This window comes from Chelonoidis abingdonii, chromosome 2, assembly GCF_003597395.2.
Source record: "Chelonoidis abingdonii isolate Lonesome George chromosome 2, CheloAbing_2.0, whole genome shotgun sequence".
Lineage (NCBI taxonomy): Eukaryota > Metazoa > Chordata > Testudines > Testudinidae > Chelonoidis > Chelonoidis abingdonii.
Genome location: NC_133770.1, coordinates 88,560,316 through 88,587,759, shown reverse-complemented (window position 1 = coordinate 88,587,759; position 27,444 = coordinate 88,560,316). Strand labels below are relative to the sequence as shown.

General features: G+C 43.5%; 2 protein-coding genes across 4 annotated transcripts in view; both read left to right on the top strand.

Moving 5' to 3' along the window:
* The first annotated feature begins 1,351 nt into the window (after nucleotides 1–1,351).
* The window catches only part of GLB1 (galactosidase beta 1), an 84,173-nt gene continuing 58,080 nt past the window's right edge, over nucleotides 1,352–27,444 (top strand). For 2 of the 3 annotated variants that reach the window (XM_032781705.2, XM_075062533.1), the window contains exon 1: nucleotides 1,373–1,464. In XM_032781705.2, coding sequence (XP_032637596.1) covers nucleotides 1,399–1,464 — 66 coding nt within the window. In that variant the 5' untranslated portion in view covers nucleotides 1,373–1,398. Of the gene's footprint in view, nucleotides 1,465–27,444 lie in introns of all 3 variants that reach the window. The other variant, XM_075062532.1, reaches the window with a different exon arrangement.
* On the top strand, nucleotides 1,396–8,195 carry TMPPE (transmembrane protein with metallophosphoesterase domain). Its single transcript, XM_032781717.2, has 2 exons — nucleotides 1,396–1,464; nucleotides 5,145–8,195. The coding sequence occupies exon 2, from the start codon at nucleotides 5,239–5,241 to the stop codon at nucleotides 6,556–6,558; it is 1,320 nt and encodes a 439-aa protein (XP_032637608.1). The 5' UTR covers nucleotides 1,396–1,464; nucleotides 5,145–5,238; the 3' UTR covers nucleotides 6,559–8,195.

Sequence of the window (27,444 nt, the reverse complement as noted above, 5' to 3'; positions counted from 1 at the left end):
CCCTTCTAAGCTTAATTCCTAGCTTAGATCTGATAGCGCTGCCACCAAGCCGAAATTCCAGTGTCTGGTGCACTCCCTGTCTCCCCAAAATCTTCCCTGGGGGACCCAAGACCCAAACCCCGTGGGTCGTAAACCAAAGGGAAATAAAACCATTTCCCCTCCTTCCCCGCCACTCCCAGGGTTACCCTGAGTGATACAGACGCTTTTGGTGCCTCGTCCTGGCTTGCTTCCGCTAAGGTCTCCCTGGTCATAACCTCTTCTCATACTGCGGATCGTGTGGGGAGGGAGGGTGTGAGGCTGGTGGCGCGGGCCTGGCGTGATCAGTGCGGCGTTTGTTGGGGGGGGGGCATGTCGGGTTTTGTGTAGTGGATGGGTGAGGCGGGTTTGTGAGGATCCCGTCTCGCTACGTCTACACTACAGGATAAATTCTAATTAGCTTAAACGATTTTTTAAAACAGATAGTATAAAGTCGATTGTGCGCGTCCACACTAGGCACATTAATTCGATGGTGTGTGTCCATGGTCCGAGGCTAGCGTCGATTTTTGGAGTGGTGCACTGTGTGTAGCTACTGTAAAATAATATGGCCAATGTCGATTTGCATCCACACTAACCCTAATCCGATATAGTAATATCGATTTTAGCGTTACTCCTCTCGTTTTGTAGGATTATAGAAATTGATTTAAAGAGCCCTTTAAATCGATATAAAGAGCAGTGTAGTGTGGACGGGTGCAGCGTTAAATTGATTTAACACTGCTAAAATTGGTTTAACAGCGTAGTGTAGACCAGGCCTCAGTAGAGAGCGTGTGTGGGTTGTGGAGCAGGGGCAGTGTTTTATTGTGTTGGGAGTAGGCTTAAGTGAGCTGTTGTCTATTTGATGCTCAGATGCAACGCAGTGTCAGGCCTGGTTAATACTTTGATGGGAGACTGTTTAGGAAAATTCCAGAGTTTAGAATTGTCGCCTAGTTTCTCTGTTTTATATCTAGGCTGGAAACCGTCTGGGTTTACCGGCTGTTGTACCATTTGCTGTCAGTTTTTAAAATCAATTCGTCTTTTCTTTTTTTCCGTTTACTTTTGCTTCCTTTCTTGTCTGTGAGAGGAGGGCTTTAGCGATACCTGTTATGGGACGGGAAGGAAGCGAGGCCTTTGTCTGAACGTGGTGCTGTGGGCTGCTCGCGCGTTCACTGTCCTCCCTGCGATAAGTAGCAGCAGTTCGCACTGGGCCGTGTGCTAGGGCGGTCCTAGTGGAAACCCTGGGCGGTATGGCTGGCCCTGCCCAGAGCTGTGCGTGTGAGCTGGGGCGTTGCACTCCTGCAATGCGTACCCGGCGGGGACGCTGCAAGGCCGTCAGCTGACTCTGTAGAGTCATGAGACTCGGCTCTGGCTCGGTCCGTGCCGGTCATGCTTCGCCTTCTGCTCCAAGCGGGCGGGCTGGTAGCGGTGCTTCTCGTGGGGCTCGGCGCAGCCGTAAGTGTGTCCCCGGGGAGACGCTCTGCTCTGGGCTCCCGTTGAAATGGGGAATAGCCCGCGGCGTTCTCTTGCGCTGGGGCAGGTGGAGGGAGCCCTGCGGGTCCTGAGCTCCCCTAAGGGCGTTAGTGACTGTGCAGGGATCTTGGGGGCGCGGAAAGCACCCACTGGAGAGGAATTTTGGGGCCCCATCCCATTTCATTTTATTTACATATTGCAGACATTGAGGCGGGGAGGGCGGGTGAGCTGGGGCCTCGGTATAGTTGTCTTCTCCCACCCTCTACTCGGGGCTGATTGCCAGGAGGTGGGGGTGCATGAGTTGGATGCATGGCAAGCATCGTGCTGTCTGCACTGTCCTCTGAGCACAGATTCAGTTTTGTATCGGGTGGGCTGGGTACAGGGTGCAAAGCATGTGGAACAGAGTAGTGTAGGGGCAGCCATGACTGTGTTTTCGGCTGTATTTTCTGAGGACAGATGTCTCTTGCCACTCCTCAAGCTGTGCTGATGTGGAAAGGGGCTCTCTAACTCTCCACTCAAGCCCAATAAGGGCCTGATGCCTGAGGGTATTGCAGGAGCCTACTGCTCCTTTATTCAGCTTGTTTGGTGGATGGGATAGATGCAGGTTATTTAGGCCTTGTCTACGCTGCCACTTTACAGCGCTTGCAACTTTCTCGTTCAGGAGTGTGAAAAAACACCCTGCTGAACGCTGCAAGTTTCAGTGCTGTAAAGTGGCAGTGTAGACAGTGCACCAGTGCTGGGAGCTACTTCCCTCATGGGGGTGGCCTTTTTTTACAGCATGGGGTGCCGTGATTACACAGCAGCCAGGGCAGCACTTTAACATTGCCAGTGAAAACATCCTTAAATATGGTTACCTTTTTTAGTAGAATCTTGCCCACTTTCCTCCCTGCTTGGTTATGGAGCTTTGAGTCTGACCTTTTTTTGAGGCTGTGTTTACAGTTTTTCTTACAGCAAACAGATTTTGTGCTATCTGGTTTAGTGAGACACTTAGGGTATGTCTACACTGGCAAGTTTCTGTGCACCAAATCATGCCATTTTTATTAATGGGTTGGAATTAAACTGCTATTGCATGTCAACCCTGTGCTCCTTGTGATGGTGGAACACATCCACATTAGCAGCTCTTGCAACTGCAAAGAGAGCAATGCATTGTGGTAGCTATTCCACTGTGCAACTGGCCCATAGGGTGCTTTAGGAAGGATTTGCAGTGCCTCATGGGGCACAGTGTCATATGATGCAGGTTTCCAAATCCCATTGTTCCATGGACATCCTACTGCATTGCCAGTTGCTTTTCAACTGAAGGGTGTGTGTGTGTGTGTGTGTACAGAGGTGGGGGGAGAGTGTGTCAGCAGACAGCAGCAGGAAGCAACCAGTCTTGAGGCAGGAAGAAACCCTGATATCAGCCCCCGCCTCCCTCCCCAGCTCGGGAGGGGCGCAGGTCTCCAGCAGAGTTCAAAACAGTGAACAGAGCGGCCACAACTCTTCCGGAGGCCAATTTATAGCACACAAAGCAATCATGTGTTTACACTGCTGGAGTCTCTGCGCTTTAAGGCTTACAATTCTTGTCAAGGTGTGGGTTTTTTTGTTTTTTTTTGCAGCGCTGCAACTGAGCACTTTCTGTGTACAAAGTGGTTTGGCAGTGTGTACACCTTGAGAGTTACACCCCAGAAAGCTGCTTTGCTGCGCAGTAACTTGCCAGTGTAGACAAGGCCTTAGTTTTGCTCATTGCTTTCTGAACTCTCATCCACAATAGAGAGAAAATCCAGGATATCCTGAAAGACATGAATTTTCATTTAAAAAAAATGCCCCCCACCTCTTGGTAGGCCTGTTTTAGCCTTTATTATTCAGAATCTGTCTTGACAAATTATACATTAGATGACTCTAGATCTTAAATTGTCTTGGTTGAATTTGTTTTTGTGCTGTTCTGCAGTTGTCAGGGCTCTGGCACCATCAGACAACGTACCACGTAGAACACATTAATTTACTAGTGTGGGTTGAGAACGGGGAAGTGTATCTGTCTTTTCTCTGCCATTTTTAATATGCTTTATCGTGCGACTTGCTCTTTCTATATGGATTTGCATCAGATTGCATCCAGTGTTACACAGTCTTGCTAAAGGCCTATATGAGTTGCAGTACTTAGGATTAAGGTCTGAGTGAAGAGTACTGTTGGAGTTCCAATGCAGCATTTCCTCTGAGTTTTTGTGTTTGAAGTAAACCCTTAGCATTATTTTAATAGTCATCTGTTTTAATGTTGTATACATATTCTAAAGAATGTTAACACGTATTAAAAAGCAGAGTAACTCCATGGGGAGTTTTGGTTTAAACTGAGAGCAGCTCGTAACACAGTACCTGGTCTTTTTAATTATCTTGAAAAAGCAAACAAAGTTTTAAACTTTAAATAATCAGTATCGTGGCCTCTCGATAAAAATAAAAGGCGAGGGGAGAGACAGAATGTTGTCAGGATACATATAAAAGGGGTTTATTGAGGCAGGGCATAGACAAGAGTGGTCTAAGGTCGGGGTTCTCAAACTGGGGGTTGGGACCCCTCAGGGGGTCGTGAGGTTATTACATGAGGGGTCATGAGCTGTCAGCCTCCACCCCAAACCCCACTTTGCCTCCAGCATTTATAATTCAGAGGCTTCCTATGTGAAAGGGGTCACCAGTACAAAAGTTTGAGAACCACTGGTCTAGGTTTCAATGGCTTTTTAGCTCCCAGGCCAAAACTCCAGTTGATACAGTGTCTCCATAAATCCTGGCCTAGAATATGCAGATGTGGAAGGGACTGAATGTATATACACTAAATATATAATGTTCCTTTAAACTAGCTTTCAGAATTCCGCTCAGCAAAATGAGTAAATTATCATCCTGAGGCCTGTATATTTTTCAGCCTGGGCTGGCAAATATTCATCATAACTTTGCCTGGCTGCCTTAAAGGGAGTTTTGTGCATATGCATGTCTCATTTTTCACCCTATGGTTCCTCTGAAGAACAGAAGTAAGGGGTGAGATGTGGGAAGTGGTTTGCATGCTTTGTGTTTGTGCTCCAGTGATCCTGAATGGATGAAGGCTGGAACTGAATGATTGATGGCTATGTCATTATTCTGGGGTGAATATAGTCACCATCATGGGTCAATGATTTTTTTTGTTGGGTTCTTGAGACGGCAACATTATGTACCACTGACACTTACTATCATGTAATGGTGTGGTGTTGGAATGGAGATGGTGTTGTGTCAGGGAAGCAGATTAGGTAGTGAGTGCAAAGTGTTGACTATAGCTGTGTTTCTTCGACGTAAGCAGGGTTTGGTAATATTTTATTAGTTATTGGAAAGCAATCATCACTATATGATTTGTGAGATAATATCCCAAAATTGTGAGGAGAATTCTTATTACTGGTTTAGCATTCACAGGTTTTTGTGATAACTTATCAACGGGAACCTTGAGGATGGGAGATTATAGAGATCAGGACTGGGTTGTCCGAGTTCTAGATCATTTTTATTCTAAGTTAATAAACCTTTTATAGCTGTCCTTGATAGTGATAGTAGTCTCTTCACCGACCCTGGTGTCCTGGGTAGTGGGTGCCAAATAATACCTCTCTCTGGTTTCTAGACTGGGCAGGGGGGATTGTATGTCTTAATATCAAAAAGCTGATGCTGGTTCCTGGTTGCAGGCCAAGTTGACCAAGAAGTCCCTTCACAACCACATTCTAACCTACCGGAAACTCATATAGGACAGGAAGGTGCAGGGACTGTCAGCCGGTAAAGATGATCTCCTTCAAGAAATTGCCGCTTGAAGCAAAGGCTGCAGTGGCTGCTGGAGTTGTCTTCTTCTCCATGATGATATCCCGGACCTTACTGGCAGAGCAACTTGCGTTTGGTACACACAGGTGGCTGCGGAGATTACAGATGGCACTGTTTGTTAATGCGCTGATGCTCATAGGTTCTCTTTACATCTGGAGATGTTTAGTGACCACATTCTACAGGCTTTCAGCTGCTAACTCCTATTGTTTCATGCCATGGAAAATAGCTGTGTTAACGTTTCTAGGTTTGGCACACGCTAGCTTTTTTACATTGCTGTTTCTTGTTGCAGAAGAGCCCTATTTCTTTTCCTTAGCTTCTTACACATGCCTAGGAGCCTATATAATCCTTATTTTCTTTCTCTTCATTCTGGGCTCTGTAGAGCAAGTTTATAAACTCTTGACCAGCAGAGATGCTAAGACAAGTGGTATCAATAACAGTAGTAAAACTGTCATGAAACCTGTTTTGGTTGTTATGGTGACAGTTGCACTGACTGCTCTTGGGTTGTTGAATGCTTCCCAGCCTCCTGCAGTGACCTCAGTGGTGATTCCTGTTCACAAACTGCCTTTATCCATGGACGGCCTGAAGGTGGTGTTGCTATCAGATATTCATCTGGGACCCACTGTAGGGAAGACTAAACTTGCAATGGTTGTGCAGATGGTCAGAGCTTTAAAACCAGATATTACTGTGATTGTAGGTGATCTGTCAGATTCTGAAGTGATGGCCATCCGACCTGCTGTCGAACCTCTTAGTGAGCTTAATTCCCCATTGGGAAATTATTTTGTCACTGGAAACCATGAGTATTATACTTCTGATGTCAACAACTGGTTTGAGTTACTGAAGTCATTTAATATTCATCCACTCCACAATGAGAATGTGAAGATCTCTTCTCCAAGGAGCAACAATGATTGGTTCTGTCTGGCTGGGGTTGATGATATTGAGGCTCAGGTGTTGCACTATTCTGGGCATGGCATGGATTTAAAAAAAGCCCTAGTCGACTGCAATGCTGATCATGCCATAGTACTTCTGGCTCATCAGCCACTGGCTGCAAAATGGGCTCTCCAAGATCGGCCAGACATAAATTTGATCCTTTCTGGCCACACTCATGGTGGGCAAATATTCCCTCTGAATGCTGGTGCCTATTTGCTGAATCCCTTCTTTGTTGGCTTGTATAAAGTTGGGCAGAGCACTTTCGTATATGTCAGCCCAGGGACTATGTATTATGGAATTCCAATGAGGCTGGGCAGCAGAGCTGAAATAACAGAGATCATCCTGCGCTCTCCCTGAATGGTCTGCCAACTTACAAATTCTGTGTCCTCTATCAGCCAGTAGAAGTGATGGTTTGATTCACAAGTCCCCAAGCCAAGTCCATCCCTGATATAACTCTGGGGAAGTCACTGAAGTTAGAACAGTGATGGACTTGGTTCTGTAAGTCTGATGCTGCTTTTTGTTCAGAAAACACTATTTCTTCTGCCACATAGGTAAGCTTATCAAACACCCATCGCAGATAAGTGGAAATGATGAACTCATCTGATTGATTTATTATTTGTGCTATTGATATGTTGCATTTTAAAGATATCACCATGAGATCAGTGTTTGGTTTCAAGTGTGCTTACTGTATATATTTAATATCTGTAATCTGTCATTAATTCATATTCCATTTTTCACTTGTTTGTTGGCATCTGATGGAGTGCCGCCTAACTCATGATGATGTGCAGTTGGCTCACTGAGAAGTGTGGTGAAATTATGGATGCAAATTTTGCAAAGTACTCTACAAAGTCTTCTTTGAGGTCTATCGAGTCGCCCTACTGTGGGAGGTGAATGAGTATTTGCACGTGATAGCAAGGATTCTGTTTAAATTTTTTGTGGGGGGGCCTTTATCTCAGTTGGGTCCTGTAGGTGCTTCTGGAAAATGACCAGTAAAGTAAGGTGCCTGTGCTGTGGTTGCCAGTTTTGGTTGGACATATTCCTGGAGGTTTTCTCACATGACATAAACTTTAATTAAAGATTAGTTTTTAATTTCTGGAGACTCCAGGACAATCCTGGAGGGTTGGCAACCTTCAGCCCTATGCATCTGTTCGTTTTAAAATCTACATAAAAACCAAAATCATAAGAATTGGGGAGACTTTTATAGTGGGGAAGGGTGGAAATAGCTTCTTTGTTTTGCCTAAATGTAACCAGTCATCCAGTGAGTATCTAATAAAAGGGCCACTGTTAACTTAAAACTCCCACTTCAGTGTGAGCGTTCAGCACTTTACTGTTGGTATGAGCAACGCTTACGCTATGTCTACGCTAGCCCTTTTGTTGGTAAAACTTTTGTTGTCCAGGGGTGTAGAAAAAAATACCCCAGACGAACATAAGTTTCATTGACAAGCGCTGGTGTGGACAGCGCTATGGTGGCGGTAGGTGCTCTCCTGCAGACATAGCTACCACTGCTTGTTAGGGGTGGTTTAATTAAGCTGATAGGAGAGCTCTCTCCCGTCGGCACAGAGCAGCTACACAGGAGACCTTACAGTGGCACAGGTGCAGCAGTACAGCTGTGCACTGTAAGGTCTCTAGTGTAGATATACCCTTAAAATCTACAGTTGAAAAAATTGGAGTGCAAAAACATTTTTTCCCAGTTGTATTATTTTTGGGTAGGGTTAGGTAGTTTCTTTCCTCCTTTCTGTTTTGTGTAGGTTTTTTTTTGTTTTTTTTTTTTACTCAGCAACTGGGAAGAGAGAATTTTAAAAACAAAGCAGCTATGACTCAAAGGAAAGGTAGTTAGATTGTAAATCAATATTTTCCCTTGACCAGAACTAGATTAGATAGCAAGTACAGCAGAACCTCCGAGTTATGAAAACCTCAGGAGTTGTTCAAACTCTGAAATGTTCCTAGCTGTGAACAAAACATTATGGTGGTTCTTTCAAAATTTTACAGCTGAACATTGAGGCTACATCTACACTACAGGATAAATTCGAATTAGCTTAAACCGATTTTATAAAACAGATATTATAAAGTCGATTGTGCGCATCCACACTAGGCACATTAATTCGGTGGTGTGCGTCCATGGTCCGAGAGAGCTAGTAATACCATTCTGGAGTGTTGTGCGTCTAGACCGTGATACAACTGTGGGTGTCTACTGTAAACTAATGAGACCAATAACGTCGAATTTGCTCGCATAACTAACACTAATCCGATATATGTTAAGAATCGATTTAGTCATACATGCCGTCTCGTTTGCATAGGAGTTACGCAAAGAAAGATTTAAAGAGCCCATGTTAAATCGATATAAAGAGCAGTGTAGTGTGGACGGGTGCAGCGTTAAATCGATTTAACGCTTTTAAATCGGTTTAACAAGTCCTGAGTCTACACTACGCTGACTTAAAACAACTTTTAAAACAATATCTGCAGAAGACAAATGCTGCTTTTAACATGTTTTAAATGAAACAACATTAGAAGTTTCCTTAATTGTCAAATCTTTTTAAACTTTCCCTTTATTTTTTTTAGTGTTTTATTTACTCAGTAAGTTATGGTTTTGCTTTTTATGTCTGGTCTGCTGCTGCTGACTGCTGTGTCTTCTGTCCGCAAAATTGAGATTTCTAGTGATTGACTGCCAGTTCTAACTTGGTGTTATACTCTGTAGGTTCTACTGTAACTTCTGTTTGTGTTATAGGGTTGCCGTACGTGCCCTGGACACTCTCATATTGAGTTCTGTGTTGAAAAAAGATGGCTGCCTTATTGCTGCATACTCTTAAGAGCATGTCTTATGCGTGTCGAATCGAACTTAAGAGTCTGGGTGAGTTTCTTAGTGCACTTTAAATATAAGCAAAATAATTGTTTGGCTTTTTATATAAAGAACCAAGGTTTTGGGGATATCTGCCCCATGTTCTGAAGGCTAATGAAATATAAATTGAGTGGATACGATTATTTATCTTACTGTCCAAGCTGGCACCAGGAAGTGTAAAATATAGACTGTTTTCATCTTTACCCCTAGCGTGTACTAATCTGAGTATGCTATATGATCAATTTATAGCCCAACGCGGATTTCTTAATTGTTTACCTCTGAGCAGTGTCCCTTTGAACTCTTGTCTAACCGTATACAGGATTCGCGTCTCTCTCATATACGCACTGTCTACGATGTTTGCTCCTACTTGTTCCACCCACCACAAACGCTGCAACCATCCTTGTCTTGTCGATCAATCTGGTCTGGCAAACAACATCTTATTAATTTCGCTGTGCTCGTCTAAACTCAGATGGCCTGCGTTATTGGAGTAACTGGAAAACCTTCATACAATGGCAAGGACTGGTCATACATATATTTAGGTGAACTAGCGTGTATTGCCATAGAGCGCCAAGTCATGGGGTGCCCAAAAGTGGCGCACCCCAAATTTTAAATGTCAGCCATGGCTGCTAGGAGGGGCGAGCTGCCGGCACCAGCAGCTGCCTGCCGCCATAAGCAGCCCCAAGCGTGTCCCCCGGTCAAGTGCTGCCGACCGGGTCAGCGCGCCCGCTGGGTCAGTGACGCCGCCGCCACAAGCCCGGCATAGCCCAGGGCGCACCCCCCCCAGGGGTCAGCGAGCCGCTCGCTGCAGCCTGGCAGCCCATGGATGCCCCCCCCCCACGGTCAGGGAGCGCACCCAACGTAGACGCAGCAGCCAGAGGACACGCCCACATGCCGGGTCAGGGAGCCGCGGCTCCGGTGGACCTGCCGCAGGCATGCCTGCGGCAGCTCCGCCAGAGCTGCGAGACCCGCGTGCGGGGCGGCGAAATGTCCCGGCGCCTAGGGTGCCAGAAACCCTAGCGCCAGTCCTGCTCACAATCTTCCTCACATCAACCCTGTGAGAGTAGAGAAGTTCTAGCAGATGAGGAACAGAGACAGACGAAACTTGTGGCAGAGATGGGGAATTGAATCCAAGTCCCAAGTTAACCCCCTAACCACCAAACCACTTCTCCCCAGTTTCCCAGTGTCTAAAAGAGTGATAATACACTGCACCTTCACAAAATGCTTTGTATTTGTGGAGTACCTTTCATCTGAGGATCCCAAAACGTAACTTGACCCCATACATATCATTCAGTTTTTGTGTGTATGCCTTATGTTTCTCTGACTGCTCTTCCCCTGGCTGACTTAGTGTTGCTGGTACCTGACCAGCATGAATTGTGTAGATGGCCCCCAGTGATGGGTCAGTGAAAGACCTGAGTTAAAATCCATGTCTCCCACTCGATAGTGCAAAGCATTCTCTCTTGGCCGTGTTTTTTCTAATCATTAAATTATTTATGAGGATTATTGCTATTGTTATACCAATATAATAAAAACCAGCAGGATCTTATTAAGAGGGATAAGGCAAAGATGCCACATTTATTGCAAATATAATAATAAAGCAAAAGACAAGTAAACAACGTTGTTTGACTAATTCCTATTACTACTTATTCCTTATACACGCACGTTCATTCGCACAATCATTCAAGTTCTGTATAGGTGTTATAGTTACCAGCCTAGAAGTTGCTCATGCCAAGTTACTGGCCAGGTATATTGGTCATGAGGATGGAGCTGAGTCTGTGTCAGATGCACCTGATGCTCCTGGAGGTTGGCAGCAGAGCCAGAGACTCAAAGTCCTCAGTCTTTAGAGCTCATTCTTATAGGAATTAATTCCTATGTTACTCTATGGGAGCTGTTTCACCCTGCTTTTGCTGACTCAATCAGCAGATGGCACATTCCTGGTGGCTTTACACTGTCCAAAGTTTGTGTTTTTCATCCTTTCAGATGATGGGGCGGATCTCAGTTTACCCTCCGGGGGTTGTCTGGTGGACCACTTGACGCAGTCTTCAGCCGATGGATATTCCCTTTCTAGGCTGGCACCTCCCTAACCATTCATGCACATCAAGCATTCATCAACATACATTCCATGTCTTAACCATATTTTAATTTACTGTCTCCACCACTTTTGGAGTGTGTGTTAATTCCTACGAGATTCCCAGCCCTGTAATCACAGAGGGTGGGGGTCTGTTTGTTTACATTGTATCAATTACAGCTTAATGCTTGCATAGTGTTTACATCAAGAACAAAGTCCAATTAACTTGTTTGTAAGTTTTACATAGTAATAGAGTATCTTTCACAGGACAGATACAATCAGTGTTTTCTGCAGACAGGCGCTTGCAAGTTTTAACAGAAGAACTAAAAGATTTTTGTACTTGGTGAAACTGGGGGTCACTGTCACTTGGGGGAATCACTGTTAGTACCTTCTTTAATATCCCTACATAATCCCCCTTTTGACACTACGATATGTATATAATGGTTAGTGTCACTTTCTTTTTAACCTGTTTTAAGAGAGAGTACTTTGAGACAACATGCGTTTGTGATTCCAATTTAGCATACATTCTTTTTATCTGAAAACACATACCAATTATACAAATACAATTTAATATTAAGACTACTATCAAGGGGTGTAGCATTACTGATAGGATGCCAGTGGTAGTCGGGGACCATCCAGAGACTATATCATACCAGTGGTAGGTTGTAGTTTGTTTCTCTGCGGTGGTGGTTCGTAGCATGTCCCCATTGGCGTGTATAATATGAATAGTCCAATTTCCTACTTGGTCATCTGTTCTAAAAATTTGGTCACTTCTTTGCTTTTAATTAGGCCATCAGTAAGGTCTTGCCATCTAATTCCAAGGTCAATCGAGAAGTCAGCCAGCTCAGCTGTTAGCGTTAGCTAGGACTTTTTTGGCCGTGGTAAATAGTAAGTGTGACTTTTAGTAAAAACAGTACTGATATTGCATTTACATTCATCTGCTGGGGGGCCGCTAACACTCTGCCCCTTGATCTATGATCTTTACAGTAGGTGTTGTCATGGTAGGGAACAGGTGAGCTGTTGCAAACAAACCAAACAATTATAACCAGGTGAATAGTCAATTGTAATGGTTTTAGTTATAAACACCAGATATAACGTAAACACTACAATTATTGGGTACATTGACAAATAAAATGAGGCCCAGGTTTGATGCTGCAGTAGCCATCAAACAATAAAAGTTACTGAGGTCAGGACTTTAAGCACACACAACAAATAAGATTTTGTAGGAGGACCACAGTTGTCATGCAAGGTTAAGCTGATTTGGACTTAAACTAACATTTAGTTGCTAAAATGTTGCAGAATCCCCTATTTTTAACAGTTCTGAAGAGGTTTCTGGGGACCTGAAAGATGGGGCCCTACAATTATGGGCCAAGGTCTTACAGGTTATGGGGGCCCAAGAACTACCCTTTAGGGCTTGAGGAAGTAGAACCAGAGTGCACAGAGGAAAGTGTGGAATTAACAATACAAGCAAATGTAACAATACAAATGTATTAATAACAAAAATTAACAACAAAATGACTATTAGAGAACCTAACAAAAAATAAACCTGATGCTGGGGACCATGTTATGCAGCTAATTGTCTAGCTAGTTACCTTCCATGGGAGGTGGACACTGTGGTTTGCTTCAGTGTTAGTTTCTCAGTGAGCACGGAAATGTCAGTTTGTTATACCAATAAAAACTAGCAAGATCTTAAAGGGGACAAGACATTTGTCACATTTATTGTAAATACCATAATAAAATAAAATAACAGCAAACAATGTTGTTTGGTTACTTGTTCCTATGATTTTATATATAATACGTATATACTATCAGCAAATCTCCATTCACCATCAATCATTCATTACAAGTTCTGTGTAGATATTATATAGTTACCAGCCTAAGTTGCTTGTGACCAGAATATTGGCCAGGTACTCTGATACACAAGAGTGGAGCCGAGTCCGGGTCAGGTGCACCTGATGCGCTCCTGGAGGCTGGCAGCAGAACATAGACTCAAAGTCCTCCAGTCTCAGAGTCCAGCTTTATAGGATTTTCCTAATGTTACTTCATGGGAGTTGCTTCATTCTGCTGTTGTAAATTATAGCAAGGTGGCTGGCTCCATGTTAGCAGCAGAATGTTCACCGCAAAGTCTCTTATCTCACCCTTCTTTTTACAGTCTTTGAATCCAACTAAATGTCTATAGTGCTTGCTGTGATCACTGCTTGCTTTGTGTTTTGTTTGGATGGATTCCCCGTCAATTGCAGCGTGACCTTCTAGTTGCCTGCTTTGATACCTTGCGTTGAATCTCCTTTCGTGTTTTGTTTTCTTTTTTTTTTTTTTTTCCTTTTCTTATTTAGGGTGGATGTCTTTTTACTTTCTTATTCTACTGTTTGTACAGGTCTTCAGTCCGTTCTATTTTTAGCTGAACTCTTTTCCTGACTTCAATTCATGGCATTTTTGGATGGGTGTCTGGAGGTTTGTGTATATTCTATAATCCATTAATCATGTCCTTCATTTCGCTACACCTAAACTAACTAATAAGATTACAGCAGGGTTTGCAAAAAATGAAGGTTGGAGGAAGCTTTTACAAAATGGAGTGAGCGTTTTAAAATGGGGTTTGAATTACAATATGGCAAACAGTGAACAGAAGTTACAGTGCAGGCAAGTGTAGTGAATGGTGAACAGAAGTTACATTAATAAAGTGAACAATTAAAAACAATTTTATTTATCAGTTCTACAAGTTTATCTCTATTCCTCTCCTGCCCTTCCCAAGAAAACATAAATTTGCACAAAAATCAGTATGGAGAATTGACTCCTACCACAAATAAGCAGGTGATTTTAAATTGTTCTGTGACTGTTTTGACCATTTTTCATCTATTTTTGTTGTTTTTAATTGTGACTTTATTTCTTTGGGGTTTTATTAAATATTTTTGTTGCTCTTGATTTATTTTCTGCTAGAATGCAAAATTATTGAAAAGGCTACTCAGAGTACCATTGCAGCCATAGCCAAATCCTACAATCACTTTTTTGTGAAAATAAACCATATACATTGGAGAATCAATATGCATATTTATAAGTAATAGTACTGATATAATGAATGCATTGAACACTAAGATTGTTACTGTTCCAAGCAATTAATAAAAAGTTAATATTGTTCACAGGTGGAGACAAGTGTCTTCAGTAATGATCATTCAATTTGATTTTTTGATGTTCCGGACTGCAAGTGAAAAGGGAATGTTGCTGTATTAAACCTGGGTGTAACATAAAACATCCAGACTGGGAACAGTGAGGAATATTAAAGATGGAGGGAAAGTTGTGATTCTTAGCTGGGTTCTATATTTGAGTGGTGGTGGTCAGGACAGGCTGAGGGGGGAGTCTGTCTGTTGTTAAGGAGGATATCTAATGTGTTTTGCCTGGAGTTGGATCATATGCTGTATGATGGTCATAAAAAAGATGGCTGCATCCTCTTACCACACCTCTGAGGGTTAAACAGAACAGTAGGAGAGGCAGATAAAGATGGACATGTTTATTGATATGGTAGGGGCCATATGCTGCAGAAAAAATTCCATGGACTTAAATGGGAGCTGTGCCTATGTAAGGACTACAGGATCAATAAGTACCTAAGTAGTGGGTCCCCATGAAAAGCACACAGACTTGACTGCAGTTAATTCCACATGGCATGGGTGGTGCCACCAATAGTTAAGATTGCCTGACACTGCCTTGATGTGCCTCATGCTGAATTTTTTTTGAGAAAACTTCAGCTCAAACACGTCCAGGAATGAGGTTGGGGAAAATACATTGTTTTACACATTTTTAAAAAAATTATATGACTGTTCAACTGAGAAGCTCTTGCAACTCCATGCTGTGGAACAGGGTCTTGAAATTTGACAGGGACATTACCCTGGTGCCAGCAATCTGCCTTTTGTTGTTGTTATGAAAATGTGCCCAAATTCAGCCAAGTTATGAGCCTCTGAAAGTCTGTTTGCACATGCTCAGTAGAGACCTGTTTGCACGTGCTCAGTAGAGAGTTTGTCTGTTAAATTCTCTGAAGGTTCTATCCACACGGAGTATGATGCTCTACCCCAGAGCTGTGGGATCTGAGCAGCTCTTAAACTGTCATGCCAGGCAGCAGAACTGAAAGCAGAGAGACTGCCTCTCCTATCTGCTCAGTGCTTCCCCCTGCTTGGCACTTAGGCAGGGAGGAAGAGAAAGAGAGAGCCTCTGACTCATGAAGAGGAGTGAAGAACAGGATGTGGGGAGGGTTGCCTGGGACAGGCAGGAGAGCAAGGAGGGGACAGAAGGCAGGGGATGAGAGGATTGCAGTGTGGGAGGAGACAGGTGAATGAGCTGGGGAGAGAGGATTGGGGCATAAAGGTTTAGAAATTGGACCCCCATTATTTTGAAGTTTCAACATTGCTTTGCTATGTAGCAGGCAGTGAAATCTACTAGCAGAAGGTGTCTCCAACCCATCTAGTGGCAGGACCACATAGAAAATAACAGCTTTCTACTAGTGCCAATTAATCCATTAGCTCAAGTGATATAGGTCTGTCTGTTACTCTAAAAGTCCCAACCCTGCAGATAAACTGGGGTGGTGGTTGTGATGTTGCAGTCTACATGGGTTTGTAGAAATATACTAATGAGTGAATATAATGTAACTGGAATATGTTTCATGCAAAAGGTCTCTTGTAAGGTGTCGTAACAAAGGTTCTAACCTACTGGTGATCATCCTATATGTATAAATGGACCACTCTTGTATCTGAAACTAGAAATATGAAATATAACTCTAAGGGCCTATTGTAGTTATTCCAAGTGTGGGCCATTAATGGTGGTTTGGAATCTTGATGACTCTCATTAACCAGGACAATTGTCTGCAGATGGCTGTGTTTACCTGTAAGTCTTCCTGTATACATGTGTGCTGCCAAGTGAGTAATGAAGTCTTGCAGTGACATGTGGTCATATCACCTGAACTGGAATCCATCTTTAACCTGGTGTCTTTCTATTGAGAAGAATGGGGTGGGAACTCAGAAGGACAAAGGATTCCTGCCGTATGCAAAAGATGTATAAAGGGGTGGAATAGAACAAAGGGAGGAGAGGACCAGCATGAAGAATCCCCTAACTACCACCTGAGTTGGAACAAGAGCTGTACCAGGGGAAAGAATTGTGCCCAGGCCTGGAAGTTGTCCAGTCTGAGGAGAAAAATTACTAAAGCATTTCTGACAGTGAGATTGTCTGTATTCAGTTTGATTAGACATAGGTTTGCGCATTTTATTTTATTTTGGTTGGTAACTTACTTTGTTCTGTCTGTTACTACATGGAACCACTTAAATCCTACTTTCTGTATTTAATAAAATCACTTTTTACTTATAAATTCCGAGTATATATTAATACCTGGGGGAGCAAACAACTGTGCATATCTCTATCAGTGTTATAGAGGGCGAACAATTTGAGTTTACCCTGCATAAGTTTTATACAAGGTAAAATGGGTTTATTTGGGTTTAGACCCCATTGGGAGTTGGGCATCTGGGTGTTAAAGACAGGAACACTTCTGTTAGGTGCTTTCAGGTAAACCTGCAGCTTTGGGGCAAGTAATTCAGACCCTGGGTCTGTGTTCAAGCAGACGGGTGTGTCTGGCTCAGCAAGACAGGGTGCTGGGGTCCTGAGCTGGCAGGGAAGGCAGCGGTAGAAGTAGTCTGGGCACATTGGTTGCCAGCTCCCAAGGGGGTTCTGTGATCCAACCCATCACAGTGGTCAGTATGGTTCTGTACGATCAAATTTTTGTAGTGTTTGTAGTTTTTCCATTTTTTTTTTTTTAACTTAGAAAAGTACGAACAAAAACTATTAAATGAGGCAGAGGTCCTCTGGAGGACAAAATATATGATCCTGCAGGATGGATTTGATTTAAATCATCAGTCAGGAAGACTTGATTTAATCATGGTTTCTACATAAAAGTGCATTCTTGTTGGTTGTTATAATCTTAATTCATATTCTTCACAACTCAGAAATAGATGTAGGTTTCATTTTTGGAAGGTACACACTACACTTTTTTAAACAGTGATCTATTTTGAAAACTTTTCAGATGTAGTTTTACAGCTATGTCAGAAAATTAATTGTTTGGTTATTTCATTTACCAAAGATAATTGAAGCAGATATTTATGAAGTCAGTTCGCCTCTCAATATCTCCAGTTCAACAGGTTAATCATTAATATTTGGAGGATTTTTCTTGCCATGCTGTATCAAGAGGAGAACATCACCAGACAGACATTTAAATTGTTTTACTTAACGTTGTTGTTTTAGTTAAATATTTTGGATTTTTTTCTTCAGCAGCAAACATAATATTTTAACAAAACAAGCATATGTCCCTCACTTCTCACATTTATTTCCAGACTTCTTCTCCTTGTCCAGATCTGCTCTGCCCCCACCAATCTTCTGTTTATTGAACTTTTTGAAACTTTGCACGTTTTTAGAGAGAGGTAAGGTATTGATTTTGTGTACAGAAATTTGCAGAGGGACAATAGAGTTGAGGTCTGTTATTTCTTACCTCTCTATATATATTTATCTATTTATTTTAAAACCATTTTTGCTGTTAAAAGCATGTTAGCTCTGGAGACAGAAATCCACAATTTGAGAACTGCAAAATTCAGCATCTCTGAGGGTATCTTCTAGATTGAGCACAGAGTCCCTTTGGGTAGATAGAAGGATTAACCTAAATAATCTATACGAAGCCTGTGGAACCCCATATGATTGGGTCCCTAATCCATGAACTATTAGAACTCATTTACAAAACTTAAACATTACATAAATATATTGTCTCATACTATAGAATTAGGATTTATAATCCCTATTCCATGATGAAATATCTTTGAGCTATAATATATCTTAATTAAAACTATCTTGAGAGAGGTTTTTTCTTAAAAAGCGTTTTATCAAAAATCCGATTTTAAAAATGATTTCTTTTATTTTTATTTTTTTAAAAAAGAATTGATTTTTATCCACTCTGTGATCCTGTAATTGAAGACTATATCATAATGTGTATGCACAAGGGTCGAATTAACGTTGCATAGATAAGGAGCAACCTTAGTTCTGGCATCTTCTAGCTTTTTCGTAATTGACTTTAGAACCTTAATGTTCTTTTAACATAGTTGTTTGCTGTTGTTTGTAATTTTATTAACACGATAGTGTAACACTGTTACTGTGCCCAGGTTCTAAGCCCTAGTTTAATGATGATGGTAATTCTGAAACTGTTGCTCCAACAGTGGCACTGAACTTGCATTTGAGGCATGTCCAGAATATGTAACACCTTCTGTTTACTGGTGGTAGTGCTTATGAATGTTTTCCCCATGGAACATACACTGTATTTCCATTCGTGTACAGTGGCAGGATCTCTGTGAATTGAGGTGCAGATTGCAAATGAACAGTTGCATCATTCCACTCAGATTTAAAATAAAAATCATCAAGCTGGCACTTACTTGGGCATTCTCTGATGGCTTGAGATTCAGTAGTTGGGAGGTAGTGCAGCTAGGAGGGGGACTGCTTATGGAAAAGTGACTCCTAGGATAAGACTCCAGACTTTCGAGCTATTTTTGTTCTAAAATACTTGGTAATCTGCTGCTTTACCCTCCAGCTGTCTAAGGCCCTGATCCCGAAAACGCTTTAGTATGTGTGTTAACTCATGCAAGTAGCTCCTTTGACTTTTATGGAACAGCTCACGTGAATGAGGTTAAGCATGTGCTTAAATGTTTACAGGATCTGGGCCTAAATAGCTTCCATTATCCAGCTGTTCATTGCCTCCTTGTCTATAGTCTTGCTTTAGAGAGAGATGAGGTGGATGAGGTAATATCTCTTATTGGACCAGATTATGTTCCCATCCTGTGGATGGGTTTTTGATTTATAGGAGTTAGATGGGAAAAAAGACCTATTTGATTATCCATTCCAGTTCTCGGTCAATACAAGATCACTTTAGCCTGTCTAGTTTTAAATCTCCCACAAGTGATGGGGCTTCAGCTACTTCCCTTGGGAGGCAGTTCTAAAGCCTGGTCCACACTGCAAAGTTAGGTTGACATAAGTTACCTTGTGCCACGTTATTTGGGTATGTGTTACATTGGCTGGAGACAAATTTGAGTGTAGACATAAGAACTAGGGGTCACCAAATGAAATTAATAGGCAGCAAACACACAAAAGGAAGTATTTCTGCACACAATGCACAGTCAATCTGTGGAACTCCTTGCCAGAGGATGTTGTGAAGGCCAAGACCATAACTGGGTTAAAAAACAAACCAGATAAATTCATGGAGGATAAGTCCATCAATGGCTGTTAGCCAGGATGGGTGAGCAGGAATGGTGTCCCTAGCCTCTGTTTGCTAGAAGCTGGGAATGAGCGACAGGGGATGGATCACTTGATGATTACCTGTTCTGTTCATTCCCTCTGGGGCACCTGGCATTGGCCACTGTCAGAAGACAGGATACTTGGCTAGATGGACCTTTGGTCTGACCCAGTGGGGCCGTTCTTATGATGTAAGTGCCCTGTTATATCAACACAGTCAAACCATCTCCCCAAACCGTGTGGAACCATGGTTGTCGTACTGAGGTCAGTGCAGTGCGAGTGTACACACTACATGGCCTGTGTCAACCCTAACAGTCAGAATCTGTCCCACAACACCCCATTCTCTGCAACAGTGACCACTCTGGTTACAATTTTAAACTCCACTGCCTAAGGGTCACAGAGACCAGAAGCACCCCCACCTTTCAAAATCCTTCCTCCCCTTCACATGTTGTTGAGATGCCTTTTCCTGAGTGCAGATGTTGGTAAACGCACCTAACAGCTCTCCCTTCTTGTGTGCAACTGCCCAGCCAACTGTTCTGACCCCACACAGACAGAGAGGTATTAGATGTGCTCCAGGCTGGAGTAGACAGGTGCTTTGGATCTCCTGGGCCTGTGGGGAGAAGAGGTTGTGCCGCATGAAAGCGAAGGAACTTCACAGGATGCCACAAGGTCAGGGAGCACCACAACAGATCTGGTGCTGTGCCTCAGACCTGCTGCTTCTACAAGTTACTGCATGGCATACTTGGCGGAGACTCCACCAGCATCCTGCAGCCCACTGTGGATACCTCCGAGGAGCCCAGGACAGACAAACCTGGTGTGTACAGCGAGGAGGAAGGAGTGTGGGGGAGACACAGCAGGGGATTCCAGCCATGCAGCAAGCCAGGACCTATGTGAGATTCAGACACAGTATAGCCAGTGCCACAGGTGAGTATTGATGAGCCTGATGAAGGGGAAGGGAACCCGGTTAAGTGTGTACATGCATTTTTCTGTACGTTCTTTAAATTTAAAGATGGAACCTAGCCCAACCCCAAGCTAACAAGAGACGGGTATCGACTTTTCATTTGCTCATACAAGAGGAAGTAGCGGTACAAAAAACATAGGTAGAGTTATCTGTGTGTCCCCAGCCTAACCCTACTGGGTAATGACATGTGCAGCATCTTGGTTTTGTGCATAGGGATGTCCCTTTTATCCTCCTGAGAGAAGTTTGATGAAACTTTCATGGAGGTACTCTGCAGTCCTTTCCCCATGATTGCTAGGGATGGCAGCCTTATGTCTTCCTCGACGGTAGGACATTTCCCTGTGCCATTCCATGATGCCTTTGGCTGGCACCATTGCAGTAAACAGGCTAGCCACATATGGGTCTGGGTTGCTTCAGGAAGCCAGTAGTAGCTGTGCTCTCTGTGCCTTTGATACCTTCCAGATTGAGACATCAGCTTAAAGCACCACTGCCTGTGGAAAATAGTGCCAGTGCTCAGTGCCCTATACTACTTACGGAATAGGGACCAAAATTATATCGCTTCATACAATGGAACGTTCCCTGCCCTGGCACGCCATACTCACCATGGCTGGGATTGGAGAGTGGTTCTGTGCAGAGTTGCTCCAAAGCAGAAGGGCCAATAAGCATGTCTTTTAAAAATGTTTATGGAAATAAAGGAAGGGAGTTTTGAAACTTATCTTTCTCTTTCCCTTGTGTCTGTAAATCCAGTGGTACATCTGTCTGTTTTTTATCAGCACCTTCTAGGGTGGCCGCCTTGAAGAGTTCCCCCTCCACACCTGCAGAATACCTGATCCTGATGAGGAGGAGAAAGAAGAGGACTGAAAAAGATGTATTCTGCAAGATCCTGCCAGTCAGTGCTGCATCGGACCACAAACAAAGGGCTCAGAGAGCCCGTACAACCAACAACATAGAGAAAGACAGAGAGGACAGGAAAAAGGCCCAGGAGTCCAAGCAGAATAAGTGGGAAATGTGCTAGGATGTAATGGGTCTTCTCAGGCAGCAGATTCAAATGCTGATGGTTGTCCTACAGGTCCCAAAATCTTGGATTCTCCATCCTTTGCACTATTTGGAGAACTTCATGGTCACTGTTCCTACACTCCACAACATACCACGTGGCATCACGGAGCAGATCGTTGCCTCTATCATTCCACGCAGGGAAGGAGGAAGGTGGGGCAGCAAAGAAAATCATAGCATTGCATACACTGACCTATGAGGACCACAACTGGTATATGTGTTTCCACAATGGACTACATTTGTGCATTCAAATGGACATAAAATTAGAAAGGAAGTAAACATTTGTTTTCACCTCGTTATGTTACACATTAGTATTGCATTGCTTGTGGCGGTTTTTGTACATTACTTTTTTATACTGTTTTTTCCCACTTAATGTTTTTGGAGAATCAGATGATCTTCATTAGTTCACAACAAGTACTGTAGAATGCATAGCAGTATTCAAAGCAAACGTCGTTGTAAAGGTACAGCAAGCACCATAGTATTCATAGTTTCAGGAAAACACCCAGTCATATTTATGAATATATAGCAAGCACTACACAGTTCTGAGCAGCACCTGAAGTTCCAGACCCAGAGAACACTACGTCACATAAGATTACTGTGGCTGACTGCTAAAGGGCTCTTTCAAAGCCTCCCTCACTCCACAGCGCCATGTTGAGCTCTTGTAGTGACCCTTGAATCTGGCTTTTCAAACTCAGTCAGCTGCTCCATGTCTGTCCTCCACCCTAGCAGCAGCTTATCCCCCTTTGTCTCACAGCTGTTATACCAGAAACAACAGACAGCGGTAACCATGGGGATGTTTTTCTCACTGAGATGCAATCTAGTGAGTAAACACAGCCAGCATCCCTTCAATCTACCAAAAGCACATTGAACTGTCATTCTGCATCTGCTGAGCTGGTAGCTGAATCTTACCTTGGTGCTGTCCAGGTGGCCTGCGTATGACTTCATGAGCCAGGGGATCAGGGCATAGGCTGGGTCCTCCAAGATCACCCTTGGCATTTCTGTATCGCCAGTGGTAATCTGCTGGTCGGGAAAGAAAGTTCCTACTTGCATTTTTCTGAACAGTTCTGTGTTCTTAAAGATGTGAGTATCATGACCCTTCCCTGACCAGCCCACACTGATATCCGTGAAGCGCTCCCGGTGATCCACCAACCCTTGTGTAGCCATAGAAAAGTAGCTCTTTCTGTTGATATACTCTGCGGCAAGGTGGGCTGCTGCCAAAGTATGGATGTGTGTACTGTCTGTGGCCACACTGCAGTTTGGATGCCCCATTGCTGCAAATATATTGTCTGTGTCTTGCACTTGCCAAGAGTCCCTGCATAGCAGGATGCGATTCATGGTCTACACAGTTACATGACAATGGTTCTGACTTCCCAACTCTAAAAACTATTTCCCACTGACCTATAGCAATCCAGGGCTGCAAGCTTTCAGAGCTCATTGGCTATTTGATTCTCCACTGTCAATTCAGCTCTCATTCTGGTGTCCCTAAACTGGAGGGCCTGGGCAAGCTTGACACAGAGATCCAGGAATGTGGCCTGGAATTCTGCAACCATCCCAGATTTACATTACAATGCACTCCCACCAATCAGTGTTTGTTTCTCGGGCCCAGAAGTGGCACTCCACCCTCTGAAGCTGCTCTGTGACTGCCACCAACAACCTTCAATTGTCTTTTAATCTGTCCCTCAGCAAACTGTCCTCAAAGCCATCCTCATGTCTGTGGTTGTTGTGGTACCTCTTGCGGATCTGCAAATACAGGAGAACCATGCATCGTGTATTTGCAGCCTTCATGAAAATAGTGCAGAGCTCGGCAGGCTCCATGCTTCTCTCAGAGATGGCAGATGCCAACAAGTGCCATGGGGATTTGTGGGACTTAAACAAAAAAAACAAAGGCTGAAAATGATGGCATGTGGATGGCATTATGAAACTGTGCATGCTGGAAACTTGTCTCCCTAGCTCATAGAGATCTCTGAGAGAGTCATTTCTATCCCACAACATATTGTGAAAATTTCCCAAAAGGCGTTGCACTCAATGGCAGTGTGTGTCACACTGAAATACCTATCCACAGTGCACCACGCTTTACATCAACATAAACACTCCTGGTGAGTACGCATAGCACCAACATAAGCAGCAAAGTGTGCACCTGTGCCAGTGATATACAAACTTTAACTTTAATCAACCACAGTTTGTAGTGTAGACATGGCCTGTTCTGAAGTGCTGCCAGGATGTCTTTCCTCAAGTTCATTTTAGCTTTTCCTCATTTGCACCCTTTTATCCTAACTGCACCTCACTAAATACCTCCCCCACCTTTGGATTTTGCACTCTTCTCACATTTCCCTCTCCCTAAGTGATACTCTTGAGCTGTGTGTGTTTGCCTCTCAATCTTTTCCTCTAGCATTCTGAGAGTTCTTGCTCTTCTGAGGCCTTGGCTACACTGGCGCTTTACAGCGCTGCAATTTTCTCGCTCAGGGGTGTGAAAAAACACATCCCTGAGCGCAGCAAGTTACAGCGCTGCAAAGCACCAGTGTAAACAGTGCCCCAGTGCTGGGAGCTAATCTCCACGGGGAGGTGGAGTACCTGCAGCGCTCTCCCAGCGCTGGAGCACTGGGAGAGCGCTGCAGGTACTCCACCTCCCCTCTCTCCCAGTGCTGGCGCCGCAACCACACTCACACTTCAAAGCGCTGCTGCGGGAGCGCTCCCACAGCAGTGCTTTGGAATTTTGAGTGTAGCCAAGCCCTGAGCTCCTTCCAGTTTGTCTTTGTTACTCTGTTGCACTTCAGCTCATCTACAACATGAAGTTGTTCCTGATGAACTTTGAAAGTGGGTTAAACAAAATGAGAATGAAGCCTCTTAATTCCATTTGTGGGCACTTTTTCTGGAGTGATTTAGGAAGAGCTATTGCACTGTAAATTCACACCCTACTTTAATCCACATTAACTTTAAGGGTGGCTAGGCCCTTTTTTCTTTCTAGTAATATTGTGCCCAGCACTGAACATACTCCAGGCGCTGTCATACCAGACCCATGTTAACTGTTACCTTTTTGGTCTGTGACATGCCGCTTGTGTAGACAGCCTAAAATCCCATTGGCTCCTTTTGCTGTCACGTTGCACTGTAAATACACATTTAATTAGCTGTTCATTATTATCCCACCCACTGTCTAGCCCATGGATCCCTGGAAGGTTGGTTGTTTTTTAAATAGTGACATGCATGGGTCCCAAAGTAACTGCTTGCACCCCCAATAATGGGATCCTAGAACTGGCCCAGTTCCTGGGTTTCTTCCTCTAGTGCTCCCATCACCATAGTGTCTCAGCAGCTCTATGTTCCCAGGTTACTCCTGCCCATTGAGTGTTCTTATTTGACTCATTCCCGTTCTTCCCCTCCTCCAGTGCACTAGATTTCATTTGATGCTGTCTCTCTTCCCTCCCTCTACCCCCCAACTCCTTTTTCCTTCTTATTTCCTTCTATTCTGGCTAAAATCTTCTCTCAAGATACACTTTAGGAATTTTTTATTTAGGTAGTATGGGCCCTCATTTCCTGAGAGCTGCAGTAGAGAATTTTAAAACACAAACTCTAGGTAAAAAGAAATTGGTAGTGCTCTTGATTGGAAAGAGTTTGCTTGTTGAGGAACTTTAGAGCCAAATGCCAACAGGGAGAAGATGGCAGGAACTTGAGAAGCCTGCAGAGGTTAAGAATCCATCAGATATCCACACCAAATGCATTTTCGTTCCCACAGATGTCAAGCAATGGTGTTGACGCTGTTTTTGTGAAGCCCTCTGAGGCAACTGCCCTGTTTTTCAGTGCGGGGACAACCTCAGCACATGCCTATCTGCACCAGACCCTTGTTCCGCCTCCTGCAGAACCTCCTGTTGTGGTGCTGGCTGCACTTCCACACATCTTTTCCTCCATGGATTCCTTGTCTGTAACCACACAAAGTCGTGGGACCCTCTCATTCACCTTCTGCTGGCATTGGCTGGGATGGCCGTCCATCTGTCTCGGAGGTGGACGTTCAGTGGGGAGGTTTTCTGTTACTGTGGGGCCTATTTCTGTTCCCTAATTGTCTCTCGCGTCTGGGCAGAATTCTACTGACTCCTTTGCAGAGCAGTTGGTAGTGTTCAGGGTTCACTACTTTGGTGCCCCTCATCCAGTATCCTTGTTTTTAATCTCATCCCCCAGCTTTCCTGATTTACCATTTGTTTTTCCACTGAATCTATTTTCTGGGGTCGGTGGTCCCTCCCTCAGTTTAGGGTGTGAGTGTTTTGTCCTATGTTAACTTAGGCCCACCCTTCCAGACTTAAAGTAGGCCATTGTCTTTCAGTTGCATTAAATTCACTCAATTTAAAAGGTCTGTTTCAGTTGGACAAGTATGCTGCTTATTTGTCTATTTTGTGTTTTGACTTCTGACCTACCACCTGATGCTACATGAAGGGGGGTGTGTGTGTGTGTGTGTGTGTGCGCGTGTGTGTAAATGTGGAAAGGTCATGCTGGAAGGTGAATGACCTAAAAACAATACCCGCATGCAAGAAATCTGGTTGAAACAATGAAATAGGTGTACATGGGAACAAGAAAGCATCTGTCTAGTGGTTAAAGTGTACAGTTAACTCAAGAGTAATATGTTATAAACAAATATCTGTATCTTGGTGCTAACAGCTTAGATTATTAAAAGTGAAAATTATAAAAGTCCAATTCATTGGTCAGTTTGTTACTCTCTTCTCTTTGCTTAGAGAATGAAAATAAAGTCAGTATCATTTCTGTGTGTGCAATCAGTTTCTCTTTCAGGTTCCCAGCGCTGCAGGGTTTCAGACACTGTGGGGAGGCAAAGTGAAGGGGTTGATAGTTTTAAAAATACTTTTAATTGATTTTTCCCTCCTCAAAATTACAAAATTTAAAGTGTGGTGTCCCTTTAAAAGCAGAGAAATAGGTGTTGAGTTCCTCAACAATATGGATTCTGTTCCTGGCTCTGCCCATGACTTCCTGTATAATCAATCTTTGCCAAGTCACATAAGGTCAGATTCTAGTACCCTTCCTGATGCTGGGTAGCACCTCACTAAAGTCAATGGAAGCCCTTGAGGAGGGAACCTATATTTATGGAGTTAAGATATCAGAATCTGGCCCTTAACTCTCTGCTCTAGTTTTTCCATCTGCTAGATGGAGAGATTAATCAAACGAGAATGGGATGAGGCTAAGCTCACTGCTTGGAAATTGCTTTGAGATCCTCAGCTGAAAGGGGCTACAGAAGAACCCAGTATTACATGGAGTGCTAGTGGAAGCTTCTTGGTAATTGTCTTACATTATAATATAGGGGTTTGATTCCAGTATACCTTGCTTTGTCTTTTTAACTTCATAGATAATATATCTTATTTGGCAGAAGTTTGCTGTCTTTTTTTTGGCCATATGTCTGAACAATTCTCCTTCCTTCACCTCTCCTGAAAATTGATTAAACTGTTTAATATAGAGACTAATGGAAATTTAAGAGCATGGGCAACTGAACAGCCCCCCACTTATTAGAAACTAAGCTCTTAAACCCTTCAGATAGCATACTCTTACACATGGAGTTTGTGACATGTCTGTGTCAGTACCCAGGGCTGCTTGCGCCTTTTAGTTTTCAATGTGAAATTTAGCAGGAGAAGGGGCATTGCAATTCATTCCCTTTTCAAAGTGTGAATGAATTGATCAGTGACTTGATGTGTTGAACGAGTCTTTAAAAGTCTCTGAATCAGTTCAGGTTCCTTGTTCCAGACTCTCGCTGTCCTGTACCTTGTGCAGTCCGGTAGACCTGTGCAAAGTGATGCTACCAGCATAGAGTGATGATGCTTTACAGCTGCTTGATGCAGACAAAAGACTATCCAAGGTGAAAGGCAGTGGAGAACCAAACCATTTCAGTGCAGCATTAAATATTGCCATCACTGCTTGGCCTACATGTCTGCTGTGGTTCCTTTGATCTTGCTTAGCTCAGCTCATTTGGCATGTGCTGGAAGCAGCTCTTGGGAGCTTCATATTAAAATTCTGCTGCCAACTGGAAGAGAGGAGTGGGAGGGTTTATCA